Source organism: Podarcis gaigeae (assembly GCF_964106915.1).
Source record: "Podarcis gaigeae genome assembly, chromosome: 10".
NCBI classification, from domain to species: Eukaryota; Metazoa; Chordata; class Lepidosauria; order Squamata; family Lacertidae; genus Podarcis; species Podarcis gaigeae.
Window position 1 is genome coordinate 39628555 of NC_139686.1, and position 18628 is coordinate 39647182.

Sequence of the window (18628 nt, forward strand, 5' to 3'; positions counted from 1 at the left end):
CCCTGCTCCTGCCAACCTAGCAGTTCAAAAGCAACGTCAAAGCGCAAGTAGATAAATAGGTACCACTCCAGTGGAAAGGTAAACAGCGTTTCTGTGCACTGCTCTGGTTCGCCAGAAGTGGCTTAGTCTTGCTGGCCACATGACCTGGAAGCTGTACACCGGCTCCCTCGGCCAATAAAGCGAGATGCGCGCCACAACCCCAGAGTCGACCACGACTAGACCTAATGGTCAGGGGTCCCTTTACCCTTTACCTTTACCAGTTGTTTCAGGGCTGTGTAGGAATTTTTTGCTTGCCTGCACATTTGGAACAGCAGAGTTTTTTCTTTCTTTCTTTGCCTACTGGATTCAGAGAAGATTGGTGTTTAGGAGTAGGTGCTGTTCAATAGGTTGATATGGTCAATATGATTTCATGGTTAAGCTGGCAGGGAAGTGTGGGAAAGGTTATGGTTAGCTAAGGTAACAGGTGAGCACACTTCAGCACTCTCTGGGCTATAAGGCCCTTGGTCTGGATACAGAGAATTCTTAAGGCTTATCTGTGCACCTGCTCAGAGTTTTGGGGCATGGGAGAGAAATGCCTTGTCCTGTCCCTTAGAATGGGCAATATTTGGCTCACCAAAAGCTGAAGTTAAGATCGCTTTCCCCACTCTTCTCATTTCCCCATGCATATGTAGTTTAAATAAAATGTGGTCATAGTTCAACCCATCACTTGTATTTCACCTCTTAATTCCTGGATCCAGTCGCAAATATGCAGGAATCAGATATTGGAGAGCCACTTCTCTTCTGTCTTTTCAAAAAGAGATAGGCATATCTTAACGGCACTTGCCAAGATAACAAATGAGGTGCACTGTCATAAATCTCTGTAGGGGAGATTTATAAAAGTTAAATGACAGATTAAGCTGAAAATCATTGATTCCTGCATAATTGGCATTTGGCAAAGAATTCGGGGTTTAGCCATCCTCTAACATCAGCCAAAGGACTTAAAGGTAGGTAGTAACTCACCATCTATAAATCTCTGGAAGTGTTGGTTGAAAATAAGGGTTCATTCAGTATAAGGCAAATTAGCTAATGCTCTGAGAACTAAGTACTAGGCATGAATTTGGGAAGGGAAAATAATTAAAAACACACTGAAATATGAATGTATCAATTGACAGTTAACAACTGATACAGCATGCCTGGGTTCATTATAACCAAATTCCCAAAAAGTATTTTATTTAAAAGATTTCTCTTCTGTCCATCAATTACCAAACAGCAGCAGGAACAACAACAACAATTCAGTGCAATTTATAACAATTTGATAATGGTCAGAATGCTAATGATCTTGTCACATCCTATATCCATATACATATATAAAGCACCATATAAACAATACCATCAAAATGTAGCATTCATGACCAAATCAGTATATTCAAATGGGTTCATGCATCTGGAGGCTGGCATATGTACAGGCTTCTCAGTGAATATACATAGATAGAAACTAACAGACATTACATAGGAGTGAAATCATGATGACTGTTGTGGGCAGTAGATGGAAGTAGTGTTATATTCACTGGAAGATATGAAGACCACAACATGCGCGCTGTGCTTCTACACTGAAGAAGTCAAATATTTATGCAACATTACAGTTCTTCTTGCAATTCTGCATTATGCCTGGCTTCAGAAAAGAGAGAACGAACAATAGCTTCAATAAGCCTGCTTTTAGAAATGTTCATGTTTGATCTTATGCTTTTTATTTGCAAAACTTACTCTTCATTACACATTTCTTGATCTCTACAGCATATTAGAAAATGAGCTTCCAGTTCCTAAACAGGTGTTGTTATGAAGATTAATTTATCAATTACACATTAACACCAAACAATTTTTTTTTTGTACAGCAATGGTTGCTACAGAGAAAGGTATATTGTGAAGCTGTATTTTAAAGAAGACAGGAAGGTGCCATATGGTACAACTTAAGTGGCCTGACTAAGCAAGTGGTAACTTTTTGGACAGGCAAGGCAGACTAGGGGGCTAACTGTATCTACCTAGTTAAGGCTGGAGTGATTCTAAATAATCCTAGCACCAACATATATAGCACTGCACACACCACACACATTGTTTACAAACATTTACTCAGAATAGTCCTATTGAAATGAATGATCATGACTAAGCTAGGTTCATTAATTTCAATGGGTCTGCTCTGAATGAAAGTAAGTTGAATACCACCCTTTGTATTTACCAAGAGCCTTCCTATCCAGAGGTACTCAAAGATGCCTCCAAAAAGTCTTCACATAACACAAACTGATTAAGGAGGTTGACAGGTTCTTTCAGGAATGAATTTCATCATATCAGTGCGACAAGGCAGAAAACTCTCCTTAACCTCAACAACTTCACTGTGCCGCATACAGAACACAGAACAGAAGATTCCCAACAGATATCACACAGCAGGGATAAATGATGGAGGAATGTATTCCCAAAGGTTCTGTGAACCACTTTTAGTACAAATATATTTGTGGGAAACAAGACTCTGATCCAGGCCATTTTGGGCTTTAGAGTTAAGCGCTAGTGGGGTAAAATTGGGCTTGGGAGTACTATATAGACAAGTATTTCAGATGAACTAAATATGGTATTGTATTCTCTCTGAATTCCACCACTGTTAGAAGGCTTGCAACAAGAATACTGCATTAACCTTGAACTTCCAAGTCATTTTCTAAAGATAGCTCCATGCAGATTGCAACACAGTGGTCTAAACAGGAGATCCCCAGAACATCGAGGATGGGTGTCAAAGAGAAATGGCTATAATTGTTGATTCCCTAACTCAAGCTGACAGGCAAAGTTGTACTGCTTCAGGATTTTTGGGCATGCTGAGAAATACTAGTGAACGGTGTCTTTGTTGGGGAGGGGCTGGGACACAGGCAAGGGCCTATTCAGAGACACAGCAGCACACCAGATCTTTAGGGAAATCAACTTCTACTACTCACCGCAGAACAGAGTTGAAATACATGATGATCTGATAAATGTGGAGAACAGAAGGAACCCTGTCTATCTGAGTTTGAAGTATGATGAATGAAAGGGCAAGGGGGCAGAGGCAGAAAAAAAACAACAGCTAAATATCATCTCCATTTCCAGGAGCCAAATAAATGGCCTCATTCACAACCAGGCTTTGCAGATGAAAATAGCATAAGGAAAGCCATGCATACTTACAAATTATAAAGCATATCAGCCATGTTGCTGCGGTAGTACAAGGCATTCCTATAGGCGCTTTCAGCTTCAGAAATCTTGCTCTGGCTCTTCAGAACATTTCCAAGGTTACCCCATGCTGCCAAGAGAGAAAAAAAAGCAGTATTCAGAGAGAGACACAATCCAATTATATGGAATGTAGTACCTGAAGATCAAGAAGGACCTCAGGGAGAAAAACCCACACAACTCTCTCTTTTCTTTTCTCCAACCTGGAGCAGCAGAAGAAAACATCCTCTCTTTTTATTATGCTGCATTGTTTCTTCTATTAGCAACAACAATATGCATGCTCTACAGTTTAATCCCCAGAGTGCATATATATTGGAAAAAAGTCATCTGTTGGTAGGATCAGGAGCAATACTGGAATGCTGAAAGTTGAGAGGAAACAAACAAGTGAGGCACAGCAATTGTATCATGCAGCCTGCACAGGCCTTGGATAATACAAGAGGAAATTCCCCTTGAGATCAGCTTTGTAGAGCATCAGCTTTGTAGCATGGGCACTTTTATACTGTTTTATTTATAAATGACTTCTATTCAGCAAAACTCACCTTCAGAGGCAGGACATAAACAATCAGGATTTCAATGGGACATAAAAGCAATTACCGTATCATAGGTATGCTTGAAATCAATAGACAAGTAGATGGATCAGGGAGCATTACCATGTGAACAACTGAAGTACACTGATATGCAAGAATAGACAAATGAAACATAGATTTGTGAACAAGTGGGTAGATGTCCCTACAACATTTGTGTTACGGTGTGAAACGGGAAAGTTCAAGTTATCGGATCTGGGCAACAGAAGACAAGAACATTATTGATTCTGCCCAAGTCGCTAGGAAATAAAGAAATAGAAGATGGAGGGAGGGGAATTATAGGGATATCCATGGCTTGGTCAAAATCAAGGGATTCTCCTTTGCAGAATGCAATATTCTCTGCATCATTTTCCTGTATATTTTTAGACTGACTCTCAACATTCTGTGTAGCTTCATATACTGTAGTTCAGCTCCAACATTTATATCTTCCAAATCAGGCAGGTGCATCAATGTCTTAAGAGCACTAGGCTAGTAACTGGCTGGCAGAGGCAGTATTAAATAATGGACAATAGATACACTCACATGTATCACAAACATAATAATAAATAAATAAATAAATAAATAAATAAATAAATAAATAAATAAATAAATTATTTATACCCCACCCTCCCTGGCCAGGGCCAGGCTCAGGGCGGCTACAACCAAATAATAATTACAATAAAACGTAATGGGGGGACGGGACAGTAAATTAAAATATGACTTAAAATACAGCTTAAAATACAGTTTAAAATGCAGTCTCATTTTAGTAGTGGCCCATAAATCAAGACCATAAAGGGAGGAAACACCAGGTATTCACCCAAGCCAACTATCCATGCTGGTCCTACATGGGCGAGCAAAAAAGCCAAGGGAAAATTTATATAGCAAATCCCATATAAGGGGTCAGAGCGAGTCCAAGCCGAAGGCCAGGCAGAACAGCTCCATCTTGCAGGTCCTGCGGAAAGATGTCAAATCCCGCAGGGCCCTGGTCTCTTGTGACAGAGCGCTCCACCAAGTCGGGGCCAGTGCTGAAAAGGCCCTGGACCTAGTTGAGACCAATCTAAGCTCCTTGAGGCTTGGGACCTCCAAAGTGTTGTTATTTATGGACCTTAAGGTCCTCCACGGGGCATACCAGAAGAGGCAGTCCCATAGGCGTGAGGGTCCTAAGCCACATAGGGCTTTAAAGGTCAAAACCAGCACCTTAAATCTGACCCTGTACTCCACCGGGAGCCAGTGCAGTTGGTAAAGCACTGGATGAATGTGATCCCACAGCAAGGACCCCATAAGGGGTCCTTTACTTTACTTTACTTTGCTTTGCAAAGTAAAATTGCTAAGATGCTAGTATGGGACAAGCTTCTTTAGACCACAGAAGTATTTCATATTTCCTTTCATTAGTGCATTTCAATGAAAAAAGAAAGACTTCACAGCCAAAACTACATGGAAAAGAGTGCTTCCTATGACACTATATACGCAATAAAATTAAACAAACACAACTGCAGCATTATCTAAAATGTTTAAGATTGAAAGAACAGCACGATTGGCTTCAAATACCTGAAGGGGGATTTGGTCTTCTGTTTCGTGAATGGCAGGCCCTCGTGACAAGTGTCAAGCTGTTTTTGAAACTTACATTTTCAACCACTGTTTGCAATACAGCCTGGGAATCTGCTGTTGAAAGAGGGAAATCCCACTGGCCATAAGCAACGCCTTGGGCTTGCCTAAGGTAGCTGTTTGGATCCCAGGCAAAAAGGTGTATGAACAACAATAGATTTCTGTCAACGTACACATCTCAGAGTAGTCAAAACACTCAATAAATGTACTTTTGAAATATTTAGATGTGGAGAGAATGTGAAGATAGCCACTTAAATGTCAGTTTCAATCTATTGGAGGAAATGAATCCCCTCCCTCATTTTATCTGAATGGCTTTTCAGAAAATGGGACATGGCAATAACGTCCAAATTAGCACATTATGTTTGGGCAAGAGAATATGTGATGTATTGAAAAATGAACACTTTTTATGTCTCTTTGGAATGAGTAATTTGGCAACGTTGTGAGACCTTATTCATTGCTTTTGCTAAATAGTGGATTGTAATATTTGAATGTAAGTGAGAAACATCAAATCTGGCAGGCCCAGACATGCGAAATAGTAGCTTTCACAATATGCACTCAACAAGTGGCCAAAACTAAATTACAGTCAATGGGTTCCAAATCTAAGTCAAAATGTACAACGAGGATGAGAAGGAGGATAGGGAACCTGTGGCCTTCCAGATGTTGCTCCCATCTTTCATCACCTCTAGACAGCAATGGGAATGGGTCTGGAAACTGGAATCCAACAGCATCTGAAGAGCAATAGGCTCCCCACTCGCTGGATTACAGGAATGGGAGCTATGTGTGTACCTAATACACATTGGAAAACAAACGTTAAAAAAATATATGTAATGAGCATTGCTGGATTTCCTCTGTAATGCTCTATATGCTCCCATTTCACAAACACACTTGGGGTTGAGAAGTGGAATACTGGGTGGAGTTGAATTACGACTGGGCAGGTACTTGTCCCTGTGTTACAGATGCATTTACCCTAAACAGGGACAAACACAACAAATGCCCAATCTGGATGACTGCCTACAGAAGGCACTGATGAAACCACCTCCAAAGGTGCTCAGCTAATTAAACCACAGTATCAGATTCTAAGTTTTCTTCATTTAATGGAAGGAAATGCATACTAAGCAAGACAAGCTCTAAAATGTTTAGGTTTTGGTGATATATTGTTATTAATGTGTGCTTTAGGGTTAGAATATTGCTGGGTTTTATTCCTTATGTTCTTCCTATATCACTCAGCACTAATGCTATGGTTGCCATAAATTAGCAAGTTTAAAATAATACAAATACCTCTGTGACAAAGCAAATTTCCTCTTTAAAATACTTCCATTTATGAAAACATGCCTCCAGCATTAGAGAACAGTTTTGGCTCTTGTTTCATATTCACTGACCATCTAAAGGCTGGAACAGTTCAATCCTTTCTCTTTAAAATTCTTTGTTTCCATTGTTTGCAGAAGCTGTCTTTACTGCCTTGGCTCCTTTTCAATTCATTTTTGTTCAGAGTGAACACTTAGCTGCAGCATAGTTACTTCAAAATTGACTTCATACATAACCATGAAACACTGTGGTATATTAAAGGAAAACTGACAAAACTGATTTCAGAACAAATGTCAGTAGACCTAGTTCAGAGGTCACAGTGAAATCGTGAGCTTCAAGCTTATGCATCCTTTCCTACCCATGCAAACTTTGTTCTCTCCTCTATCTTTTTTCTAGTGTGAACAAACCACAGTTTTCCAAACTGTCTAAACTGGGCAAACAATGATTTTGCAGAAACAAAACTTTCTTTCCAATCCAAACTTGGAAACTCAACTCAAACCATAGTTTCCAATTATGATTTGAAAGCAAAGCGTACACTCCTTTTATGTCCTCCCACACCACCTCCAGCACAAAATGGTTTGTGCACCAAGTCTGGACCAGGCTTTTGTTCCAATTCTGAAGATAATCATGGCAGTCACCTATGGCCTGATTGCCGCATTACAATGGTTAGGAGGGCACTTCCACTGCCATTGTTTCTTGGTTACAACCAACTCTAGCCAACCCATGTTTAAAAACCAAAATGGTTTATTTATTTATTAAAATTTATATACTGATTGATTTCAAAAGATTATCAGCAAAAAATTATAAACAGTTAAAAGGAACTACTTGAAACATTCAAAAACTAGGCAAAATCAGTGCTAAGTTCAAAAACAGATTAAAACACACACCAACATTCTACATATCTGATAACACTGATGTTTAAAAAAAGAAGTAAAGGACCCCTGACAGTTAAGTCCAGTTGCAGACGACTCTGGGGTTGCGGTGCTCATCTCGCTTTACATGCCGAGGGAGCCAGCTTTTGTCCGCAGACAATTTTTCCGGGTCATGTGGCCAGCATGACTAAGCCGCTTCTGGCGAAACCAGAGCAGCTCACGGAAACGCCATTTACCTTCCTGCTGGAGTGGTACCTATTTATATACTTGCACTTTTTAGGGTGCTTTCAAACTGCTAGGTTGGCAGGAGCTGGGACCGAGCAACGGGAGCTCACCCCATCGCAGGGATTTGAACCACCGACCTTCTGATCAGCACACCCAAGAGGCTCAGTGGTTTAGACCACAGTGCCATCTGCATTCCCTAACACTGATGTTACTTTACCCTGAATCTCCTAATGACATTTCCCAGTGACTTCATATATGCAGCACTCGGAAAAAGATGGAACCTTGTGGCTACCTATTATACAGTTATCTACTAAGGGTACCAGCCAAAATCAGCAACCAGAAGCACTAAATGCAATAGCCAGTGGAACAGCTTATTCTGTCACTGGGGCAGAGACTGTTCAATATAAAGGGGCTCTCAGCTGAACAGTTTTGATGAGCACCATTCACCTATAAGTTTTAGAAGATTAGAAATAAATCCAATATGACCACTAAATCTCATCTTTTTTGTTTGTTATTAAACTTTTATGGGCATCAAATTCCTAGACCATGACAGATTAGGTTTGGTGTTATACATCATCCTGCACCACCTTTTCATAGCATGCTATAAAGTACAGTGGCAAAACATAAATAAAGATGTACAACACACATCAACCAGGTTCAGTTGCGCTGCAACATCCACTACTTTCATTAGGGTTTGTGTCAATTCCCCTGAAACCAGCAGCTAAAGCATCTCTTTTCTCACGTCTGAAGCTCCTCAAAAAAAAACCCAGTCTAATATTGTAGATAGTTTTCAAGGTGAATCACATCAGTTGCTTCTGTTCTCTGTCAAAAGTACTTGAAAACCTCTTATCTTCCCTTGAGCACTTGACTGATATTAATAATCATCAACACTTCTGTGACGCACTCAAGAAGTACCTGCACTTCGCAAAGTAATTTTCAATAAATCGCCATGGGGAGGTGCCTCAAAAGGCAGGATGTCATTGTGTGAGCCTGAATTCACTGCCTTCAAGTTGCAAAACCTCCTGGGGTGGGGTGAGGGAATCAGTGCAGAGCCGAATCATCATTTCAAATTTGCATATCACAGTGAACTGTTAATCCCACAGCATATTCAAGTATATATTAGGCATTTGTGTTGCTCTGGCCTTCTGGAACGTACTGTTCAGCATTCTACTACCATCAAGTGTAGGAAACATTTTTTTAAAACCTAGTTGAAAGCATCATTATTTCTAGGTGCTCAGGAAACAAAGGCCTTGGAATATCTTGTGCCCTGCAAAGCAAAAGGTATAAAATTGTATAAACTTTTCTGAAATACACTTTAATTTTATCTGCGTCTGGAATTTTATGTAATATGAGAAATCTGTCAGCATCTCTTAGATTAATTCTGTTACTGCAAGCCAAGGTTTTAACTCGCCAAAATAAATGCTCTTATAACTCATTTCTTAATAAATAAATGTTTTCTACAAGCTCAAGTTCCAAAATTAATCTGTTTTATGCATTCATTTTACATACAAGCAAATATCTGCAATTGCTCATGCTAGCTCAAGTCTGACAACCAATATTTCTTATAATGTCCATAAGGTATACTTTTTTGCATTAGCAATGTCATGAATATAGTTTGTTCAGTGTCACTGTTCAATTTGTTTCAAGAATTTAGGAATCACTACCAATGGGAGTTGGTATACACTAATCAATTGTTCCACAAGTCTGAAATTCATTTTAGTAATACGAAAATAGATTTTACAAGAACTTTTGACAATGTGGTTATAACAGCTTTCTTCAATCAAATGCAGCTTATATAGTTGACACCAAAATGCACTGCCATGATCCCTATGATTTCTTGCTAGATTCATTGGTTCATATATCATATGCGCAAAAGGACAAAAGGACATGAAGGTGTTGATTCAAAATGTATTTCAAAATTTGAGAGCACCCTGGCCAAAGAGACTAGTATGTGTTTATTTAATTGGAACCAATGGCCTGATCCTACAACTTACTACACCAGGAAAAAAGCAATTAGAATATATCATTATAACATCACAGCATAAGCTGTGCACAGGTCTTGCTGTGCAAATGACAGCTGACGTATGTATGCAAATAAAAATGGTTTTCCCAGGAGAAGCAACTGGAGCCTAGCCAAGTGTTTAGCATTTGCTTTCCTATAGAATGTAAGATATCCGTCTGAAATAAGACAAACAATGAAATTTAGAGGTATGTACAGCCAATACAATCCACAATCCTATATTAATTTACGTCAATTGTCTGAACGTAAGCTCTTAAGATCAACTGCAAACCATTGTTCAAACATTCAAAAGAACGTTGCAGGCAGGGAAACCCAGCCAGATGGATGGAGTATAAACAATACAATTACTATTACTATTACTAATAATTTTACTTAAGGAAGAGTTCTCCTTAACCACAGGCACTCTTCTCCTGATCCTTCTAAAAACAAAAACAAAGAAAGCCACTATTAAGCGGCATGGCTCAACTAATTTGGAGTTATTTAAATATAACATTAACCACCACCCCCCCAAACCCTGACTATATCAGAAAAGCAAATGGGCAGACATGCAGAGGTGATCTTCCCAATCTTTACTCTGCAGCTTCCCCTCAGTTAATGACTGGCAGATTCCCTGCCAACTTGGGGTCAAACAGACTGGCCTTTGCATATGAGAATTTTAGGCAGCAGTACAACATTCCTTTCAGCTGGTACTCTTGGGTATCCTTTCCTTCCCTGAAAGTGAGCAAAACTGTGTGTTATGCATTTTGGAGTAGCTCATTTTCACTTTGCTCACGAACTATATAAATATGAAATGGCACTCTACCTGCCCTGTCGATCGGAAGGGCTATATTCCTATTTTATTTCTGTTTCTCAAGTAATCCTGAACCTACCAGTATTCTGCAGAACTTCTCCAATTGTTCTCAGAGCCCACTTTCAAAAAACGTCTTCAGTTTATTTAACCTTTTTAATGAGAACTCCTAGAAAATTAAGTTCCAAAAATAACATCTGTTGATAGCTCAGTCAGTAAAACATGAGACTCTTAGCCTAAGGTTCACGGGTTCAAGCCCCATGTTCAGCAAAATATTCCTGCACTGCCTGGAGTAGATGTTCCTCATGGTCCCTTCCAACCCTACAGTTCTATGAATAATCTCACCCCATATCTGCCAAATCAATCACTGCCAAATCAAATCAATTCTGCAGTTTCCATTTTATTAGGAGGTCCATTTTATAAGATGTGGGCAAACAACTTTTGGTGTGGCAGCACCTGTACTTCAGTACTTCCTCCTGTTGCCATCTCTCCTGTTTTCTTCAGTGCCTTCTGTTAAATTGTGGGTGAAGATATCAGACGGCACAGCGATTCTTCAAACAGCTCTTGTTTATTCACTGGCCAGAACAGAACTGAACTGAAGGGTTCAGCCAGCCTGCTTATATAGAGCTCCACTAGAACACAACAGTAACCATTTTCTGTAACTATCCAATCACTGAACGTCACTTTCGATCCCTTATTTGCATATGTGGACCTGAGTGAAAACTATCTACAGTATCCCCCTGCTGGCCCAGGGTGAGAACTTCAGTACATAACACCTTCCTTTTTTCAACAAGCCTTTTAAAGCGAAGATTTTTATCCCAGTCCCTATGGGAGGCAAAGTTGTTTTTCTATTGGTTTTCATAAGAACACAAGGAGAGCCTGCTGGATTAGACCTAGTCCACCATCCTGCTCTCACAGTGGACAACCAGATGCCTGTGGAAAACCTGCAAGCAGGACCTGAGCCCAAGGGGCTCTCCCCTCTTGTGGTTTCCAGCAACTGGTATCAAAAACATTGCTGCCTCCAACTGGAGAGGCACAGCATCGCTATCATGGCTAGCTGCAATTGTTAAAATGGTTGGGGGGGGTCATGGTAAGCGATTCATAAAATGAGATGAAGTTGAATAAATGAATAATTCTCTAAGCCAGCGGTTCTCAACCTGTGGGTCCCCAGATGTTGTTGGACTACAACTCCCATCATCCCTTATGTATTTTAATAAAAGAACCAATGATATTCGGAGACATTTAAATTATGAAACTCCATTTGTACTAATGCTACTTAAAGTACAGTGATAGTTAGCCAAAAATATCAGCAAATACATTTAAACTTTAAGCTCCTGTGTATTAATCTTCTGCTTAACCATGTAGCCTTAATGCCATCAGTTGCATTTGCCTTGCTAGCTAGCAAGGGGTGATGGGAGTTGTAGTTCAACAACATCTGAGGACCCACAGGTCGAGAAAGGCTGCTCAAAGCTTTGTTCAGGCATCCCTACATATGAGAGTGGGAACACGGTCATTAGCCCCAGCTAGTGCTCCCGAGGGCTGGCCCTCCCCACTTCTCATTTTCTGGGGCTGAGTTTCTGCATCAAGTTGGCTGATCTAATCATGTAGGCAACCTTGCACATTCAGGGTTGCCTCGTCTGCTGCACTTCAGCCTGAACGGACCAAGGGCTACAGGAGTGGGCCATCGGGAAAGCAAAAGAGAGAATGGCAAGAGGGGAAGCATTCCTATCTTAGCCATCTTTATGGCAAGCTCTCTGTCTCACTTAGGAAAGCAGCTAGAGGCATGTGTGCCGTTTGTACCTTACAAAGAGTAGCTCTTTTAGTCTCACCTTTCCGGTAACCATCAGTAAGCGTAAAAAATACGGCAGGAGAGGAAAATACTTGTCCTCTTGACCACAAAGATAACATAGTTGTTGGCTAAAGTGGTATGTTTCCTTCATTTCAGATCTCGGCATTCCTACAAAGCTCAGATCTCTCCCTCATGTCCCATTTAAACCCCACCCCTTCAAATAAATAAATAAACAAATAAATAAATAAATAAATGCAGGCCCAAATATATTCATACGTCAAGGAGATTAAAAACTACATACGGTAACTTTTAGAAGACATCTGAAGGAAGCCCAGTATTGTGAACTTTCTTTTAATGTTTGATATTTTACTATGTTTTATATATGCTGTAAGCTGCCCAGGGGTATGGGCGGGGTATACATAATAATAAAATTATTATTAATTATTATTATTTAGAATCTTGAAATCCCAGTATTAAAGAAGTGCTACTGAGAATAAGGTGAATTACTGTAATATTGGATTGTCTGAATTACATAAAAAATTATATCGTGTTAACTAGGGGAAGTTTATGTTGGTTATCTGATGTTGGAGTTCACTTAGTGAGAATCTTAAGAATTCGGGTCACTCTCTGCACTTAATATTGCAGGTCTCATCTGCACTATACGTTTAAAGCAGCATCATACCACTTTAAACAGTGTTGGAATCCCCCAAAGAATCCTGGGAAATAGGAGTGATAATACAGAAAAACATCTGGAAGACAGCAGGTTAGTGCCATTTCACTTAAGAGTCATGCTAGTTGTGCATTACCTGTCAACAAGTTATTTACTGGCTTGATTTCTCTGTTTGATTGAGCGGCGAAGAAGCATTGCATTTATCTATTATTATCTATTATCCCACCGTTTCTCCAAGAAGTATCAATCGCTAGTGTTATGTACTGAAGTTCTCACCATGGGCCAGCAGGGGGATACTGTAGATAGTTCAGGTCCCCATATGCAAATAAGGGATCAAAAGATGTTCAGTGATTGGATAGTTACAGAAACTGTTGCGTTCTAGTGGAGCTCTATATAAGCAGGCTGGCTGAACCCTTCAGTTCAGTTCTGTTCTGGCCTGTGAATAAACAAGAGCTGTTTGAAGAATCGCTGTGTCATCTGATATGTTCACCCATAACTTAACAGCTAGGCTGGGCAGCTAGTATGGGAAGATATTTTTGTTAAATCTTTTGGGGTTTTTTCTTACAGGAAAAACAAGAGATATCTACCTACCCCTAGGGCCCAGAAAATACAAATCTGATATTACTATCAAAACATAAAGGAACGGAAATGCCAACCTGTTTACTCTCCCATCTTCTCAAAACTGATTCATTCATCAAGGGTTCTGTCCAGCACATATATGTACATTATGCAAGAGCAAGCAAACAGCTTGATGCACAAATTATGTTTGTTCTCCTTTCTTTTTTGCTTCTGAAGGAATATTTGAAGTAGAAACTTACCAATTTCTCCAGAAACAAAATGCATTCGCATAAGATGCAGGAACAGCTCAGGCATTTCACTTCATGAGAAAAATGTACATTTCTGCATAACAGCCAAAACTTTTCAGAATTGAGTGCTATGTTCACAATAGTCTGAAATCCCTTATGGACATGAAAAACATACTGTTGTGTTGCTGTGTCTATATACAACAGCAGGAACTATATTCTTCCATGTACATCATATAAGATATTTGCTGTTTCCACTGCTATAATAATGGAACCACAGGAAGTAGATATGAAGAAGTGTGACTAGGGATGTGAAAGAGCTAAAGAGAAGAGAACTTTTCCAAGTTTTGGTAGCCTCTATGAACATCATTGAATCTGATCTGTCTCATATTTTGCTATGTAACTGTAGTTTCAGGAGTGCCAGATAATTTTATGATTCTATCCAATGTGATGAGTAATGTTGCCAGATAACTAATACAGAGGTCTGAAGTTCTTCTATAGGGGATAAACGTTCTAAACATTATGGGTTGAACCCAAAGGTTCCAACAGAAAGCCTCTTACCATCAAAGGAAAAACAAAAAAAAATTCCTTCCAGTAGCACCTTAAAGACCAACTAAGTCAGTTCTTGGTATGAGCTTTCGTGTGCATGCACACATCTTCAGATACCTAGTTTCCAGACCCTTCTATATAGTGAGAAGGTGGGGAGGGGTATTACTCAGAAGGGTGGTGGGAATGGGTGGTTGGCAGATAGCTGTGATGAGCCTGTTGACGACTCTTAACGTATCTGAAGAAGTGTGCATGCACACGAAAGCTCATACCAAGAACTGACTTAGTTGGTCTTTAAGGTGCTACTGGAAGGAATTTTGTTTTGTTTTGACTATGGCAGACCAACACAGCTACCTATCTGTAACCATCAAAGGAAGGCAACCTTTGCTCCCCACCTATTTGTTTCTGAAATACTGGACCATTATTTACAACTGGATAATACCACTATGCACCTCAGCACCCCTTTCCCCACCCCTAGTCTGCATTTTTAAGCTGCAATTTATAAAACTTTATTGCTAAATGTAGCTTGCTTCACTACAAATGGCAATCAGCAGATCCAAGTCCTGCAGTATGCTTGAAAATAATACTGTTTCTTACATACAAGCCATTTTGAATTTGCTTAAATCTAACCTAAATTTCCCAGGTGCACTGCTGCGGCCACACACCATGTGAAACAAAGACAGGCTGTTCATTCAGATATGCAGCTATTAACAGGTTAGATTTTCCTAACATTTCAAATACCTGGAAAATGCAACAGAGAGATGTTTCATCAGGGAAGCTGAGAATAAATCACACTGTTTATGTAACAATACTGATGTTTCATTATAAATGTCAAAAGGACAGTAGCACTAATATTAAATATCTATGTTGGCTGTCTTTTTCAAGTTTCAAGTTTGGCCAAAATCAAAGGAAAACAAGAAAGGGGGGGGGAGTTGATCTGATCCGCAGGTTTTAGAGACCCCACTAATTACCAAACTTTTCTTCGCTTGTGGAAATAGATTCAAATATCTGAATCAGAGACAAAGTTAAAACATGTTCATACAGGCAGAGGATTACATGGGGGTTATGTTCCAAGGAACCATGTGCATCAATGAAATTGCATATAATCAAAACCCATTGAAAATGCCTGCAAACACCCTGTTCCGCCTCCATTCTGCCCAACCCTATCCTTCCAGGTTCAGTGCAAGGCATGTATAAACGGCCGTGCACATATTGAAAGTGTGTAAACTGGGGCCTGTCTGTATTGCTTATTAAGTAACAATTCATTATAGCATAGTTTGTTAAATATGTGAAATGTTTGCAAAACATTTTTGTGGTTGTTTTTACTGCATGCTAAAATGATTCCTCTTAATATGGAATCAAAACAAATCTATATTCTATATGACTGTACTATTTGTATGGTATACTACTATACACTAGTGCATGGGTAGGCAAACTAAGGCCTGGGGGCTGGATCCGGCCCAATCGCCTTCTAAATCCAGCCAGCGGAAGGTTCAGGAATCAGCGTGTTTTTACATGAGTAGAATGTGTCCTTTTATTTAAAATGTATCTCTGGGTTATTTGTGGGGCTTGCCTGGTGTTTTTACATGAGTAGAATGTGTGTTTTTATTTAAAATGCATCTCTGGGTTATTTGTGGAGCACAGGAATTCATTCATTTTTTCCCCAAAATATAGTCTGGCCCCCACAAGGTCTGAGGGACAGTGGACCGGCCCCCTGCTGAAAAAGTTTGCTGACCCCTGCGACCTGTGCATTTAAACTGTTCATAAATGCACATGTAGGATCCATATCCTAAGTGTTCAATCCAGAAAGAGAAAACAGAATTATAGACAGTGGAATTTTTTTTTAACATAACAAAACAAAATAGAGAACATTACCTTTAGCTGGATTTACTTTTATCCCTGACTTATACAGCATCTCTTCATTCTGCCAGTCCCCATTCCTGACAAAAGTCTTGAGTCCATAGAAAAATATTAATGCAGCTGTGGCAAAAAAAATCAAGTTCTTCAGAAAGCGCTTTTGGGCTTTGATGTAGAGGGCCCGGGTGCCCACAGTGATCAGCAGGCAGAAGCCCATACTAGGTATATACAAGACACGCTCTGCTATCACAAAGCCTACATAGAAAAAAAAGTTTGTGGCCGGAATAAAGGGCACAATTAATAAGGACAGAGACAGAACTACAATATTCTCAGTTGAGGGGAGTTGCGGTCTCTGCGGCAAATGTTTGTTAATGCCGTTTTCTTCTTTAGATACAAAGCTGGGCTTCAACTCCAAGCTTTTATACTCCATTTCTGATAGGCAGTTATGGCCATTGGTGTTCTGCTTGCCATTTGTTACGTTTTTCCCATTGCATTCTCTCTCTTTCCTGGAGCTTTTCAAACCAGTGTAAGCAAGGAGGAGAAGTCCAGCATAAAAGGCCACTGTGTGTAGGTTCCTCCAGTCACTGACTGTTTTGAGAAGAGGCACAGCATCCATGGACCAATCAAAGCTAAGAGTGTCCGGGCACAGCAATAGCCAAAGATTTTTGGTTGGCAGGTAAAAAAAGGTCAAGGTTCGTGTTAGAAAACTCTCCGAGTCAGCTGCTGGGTTGTCAGAGTTGGAAAAGCTGGGAGGTTTGTTCCCCATCCAATAAAAGCGAAGACCTAGTAGCAAAGCTCCCCAGAAGATCAATAAACCAATGCTCAAAAGAAGGGGTAAATTCTTCCGCTGAAAGGGAAAAAAGAACAATAAATAAAATTACATTCATATTTTGGTTTTGGGGATTCTGAAGTTGCTTCTGTGAGCTTTTAAAAACCTTACCTAAAGAAACTATACAGTCCTACAAGTTTTTCCAGTACAATCTACTATGTCTAAATGCTTTTATAGAGTTGCTTGTCCATCACTAAGGTTTTGTTGTAAGCCAGAAGCTACACTGTTATAAAAATAGAAATACTGCCTTATCTTGCAAATTTTCCACCTTTTTTGCAGGGTGTGTTTGTGTGTGTGTGTGTGTGTGTGTGTGTGCAATTAGGCCACTTGCATGATTTGATTCTGCATGTGAGCATCTGGCATGTGCATGAGATGGCCATGTGATTTCATCACACTTTGCTTAATCTGCTTTTTGCCTTACACAAAGAAGCTACCAGAATTTCAATTGCACAAGCAGCAATCTAAACTCACACTTGTAATAATACAGTTGCAATCAGCATACTGAAAATCTGTCGCTCCTTTCCCATTCATTAACTCCAGTCTCTGCTTTGGCCTGGACATCAAATACACTTTTTTTCAAAGGACAGGTAAAATTGTTTCTTTCCAGAATCCTTCCCATAGTGCGTGCGCGCTCTCTCTCTCTCTTCCATTTCTTTTTCCCTCCAGGGACGATCTGGAGCTCCATTCAAAATAGCAATTTCAGCTATACTGAGCTGCTATGCGGGGTCCAAAGGTCAAAGACATGAGCAAACTAGCTACAACAAGTGCACTTTAAAGCATGCCTTTAGTTTATTTATGGTAGGCAGTAATAGCTTGACATTTGCTTGAACTGCTCATCATATTCATATCTTGGTCAATTATTTGGTTTCTGCGTGTGGTTTTTCTGGCATCTGAAATTGCAGAAATTGCTTTACCATCCTCCCCCCCACCCCCGGCATCATCCTCAGTGCTTGCATATTGCTTAGGTGTTCACTGAGCTTTCCATAGTTTTAGATTGGAAGCCTTCCTAATAATCTCTAGCATGCCAACCATAACACAAGATAATGTTATGAGCCACAAAGTATGCATAAATACACCATGCTTAAGAATTTCTGCTTCTCTCACAAGATTCTTAAATGAAGACTGTGAAAGAGAAAACTATGACAATCAGCATATTTTAGAATATGCTGCTACAGTATATCTTGTGGAATCAATACAGAGTACAATTAGCAAAATTACCAAGAAACCACAACTCAAAAGATGCGTTGGTACCCCTACTGCCAGCACTAGCAAAAGTTACACGTGCATCTGTGATTGACCATTTTATGCAATACTGAAACTAGGAATATCACATTTTCCAGCATGCACCGTACTGTAGAACTGTAGCAAAACTAGAGAGAAGCAGTTTCAAGTCCAACATTGTAAGCGTGAAGGTGGCAGGAAGCATGTGACAAAGTTGCCTTCCCTAACAGCAGGGCATATGTTGCTTGAGAAAAGCTCTTCTAAAAGTCAGGAAAGTGCAGAAAGTTGTGAGTTTGGGGAGCGGGGACGGAGAATTC

The 18628-nt window shown here is 39.9% G+C and overlaps 1 protein-coding gene across 1 annotated transcript in view; it reads right to left on the reverse strand.

Moving 5' to 3' along the window:
• Positions 1 to 18628, reverse strand: part of TMTC2 (transmembrane O-mannosyltransferase targeting cadherins 2) — a 195942-nt gene that overhangs the window by 68968 nt on the left and 108346 nt on the right. Inside the window, exons 3-4 of the mRNA XM_083699166.1 lie at positions 16280 to 17108; positions 3178 to 3292 (exon numbers count right to left, since the gene is read on the reverse strand). Of these exons, the coding sequence (XP_083555292.1) occupies positions 3178 to 3292; positions 16280 to 17108 (944 nt within the window). The remainder of the gene's footprint in view (positions 1 to 3177; positions 3293 to 16279; positions 17109 to 18628) is intronic.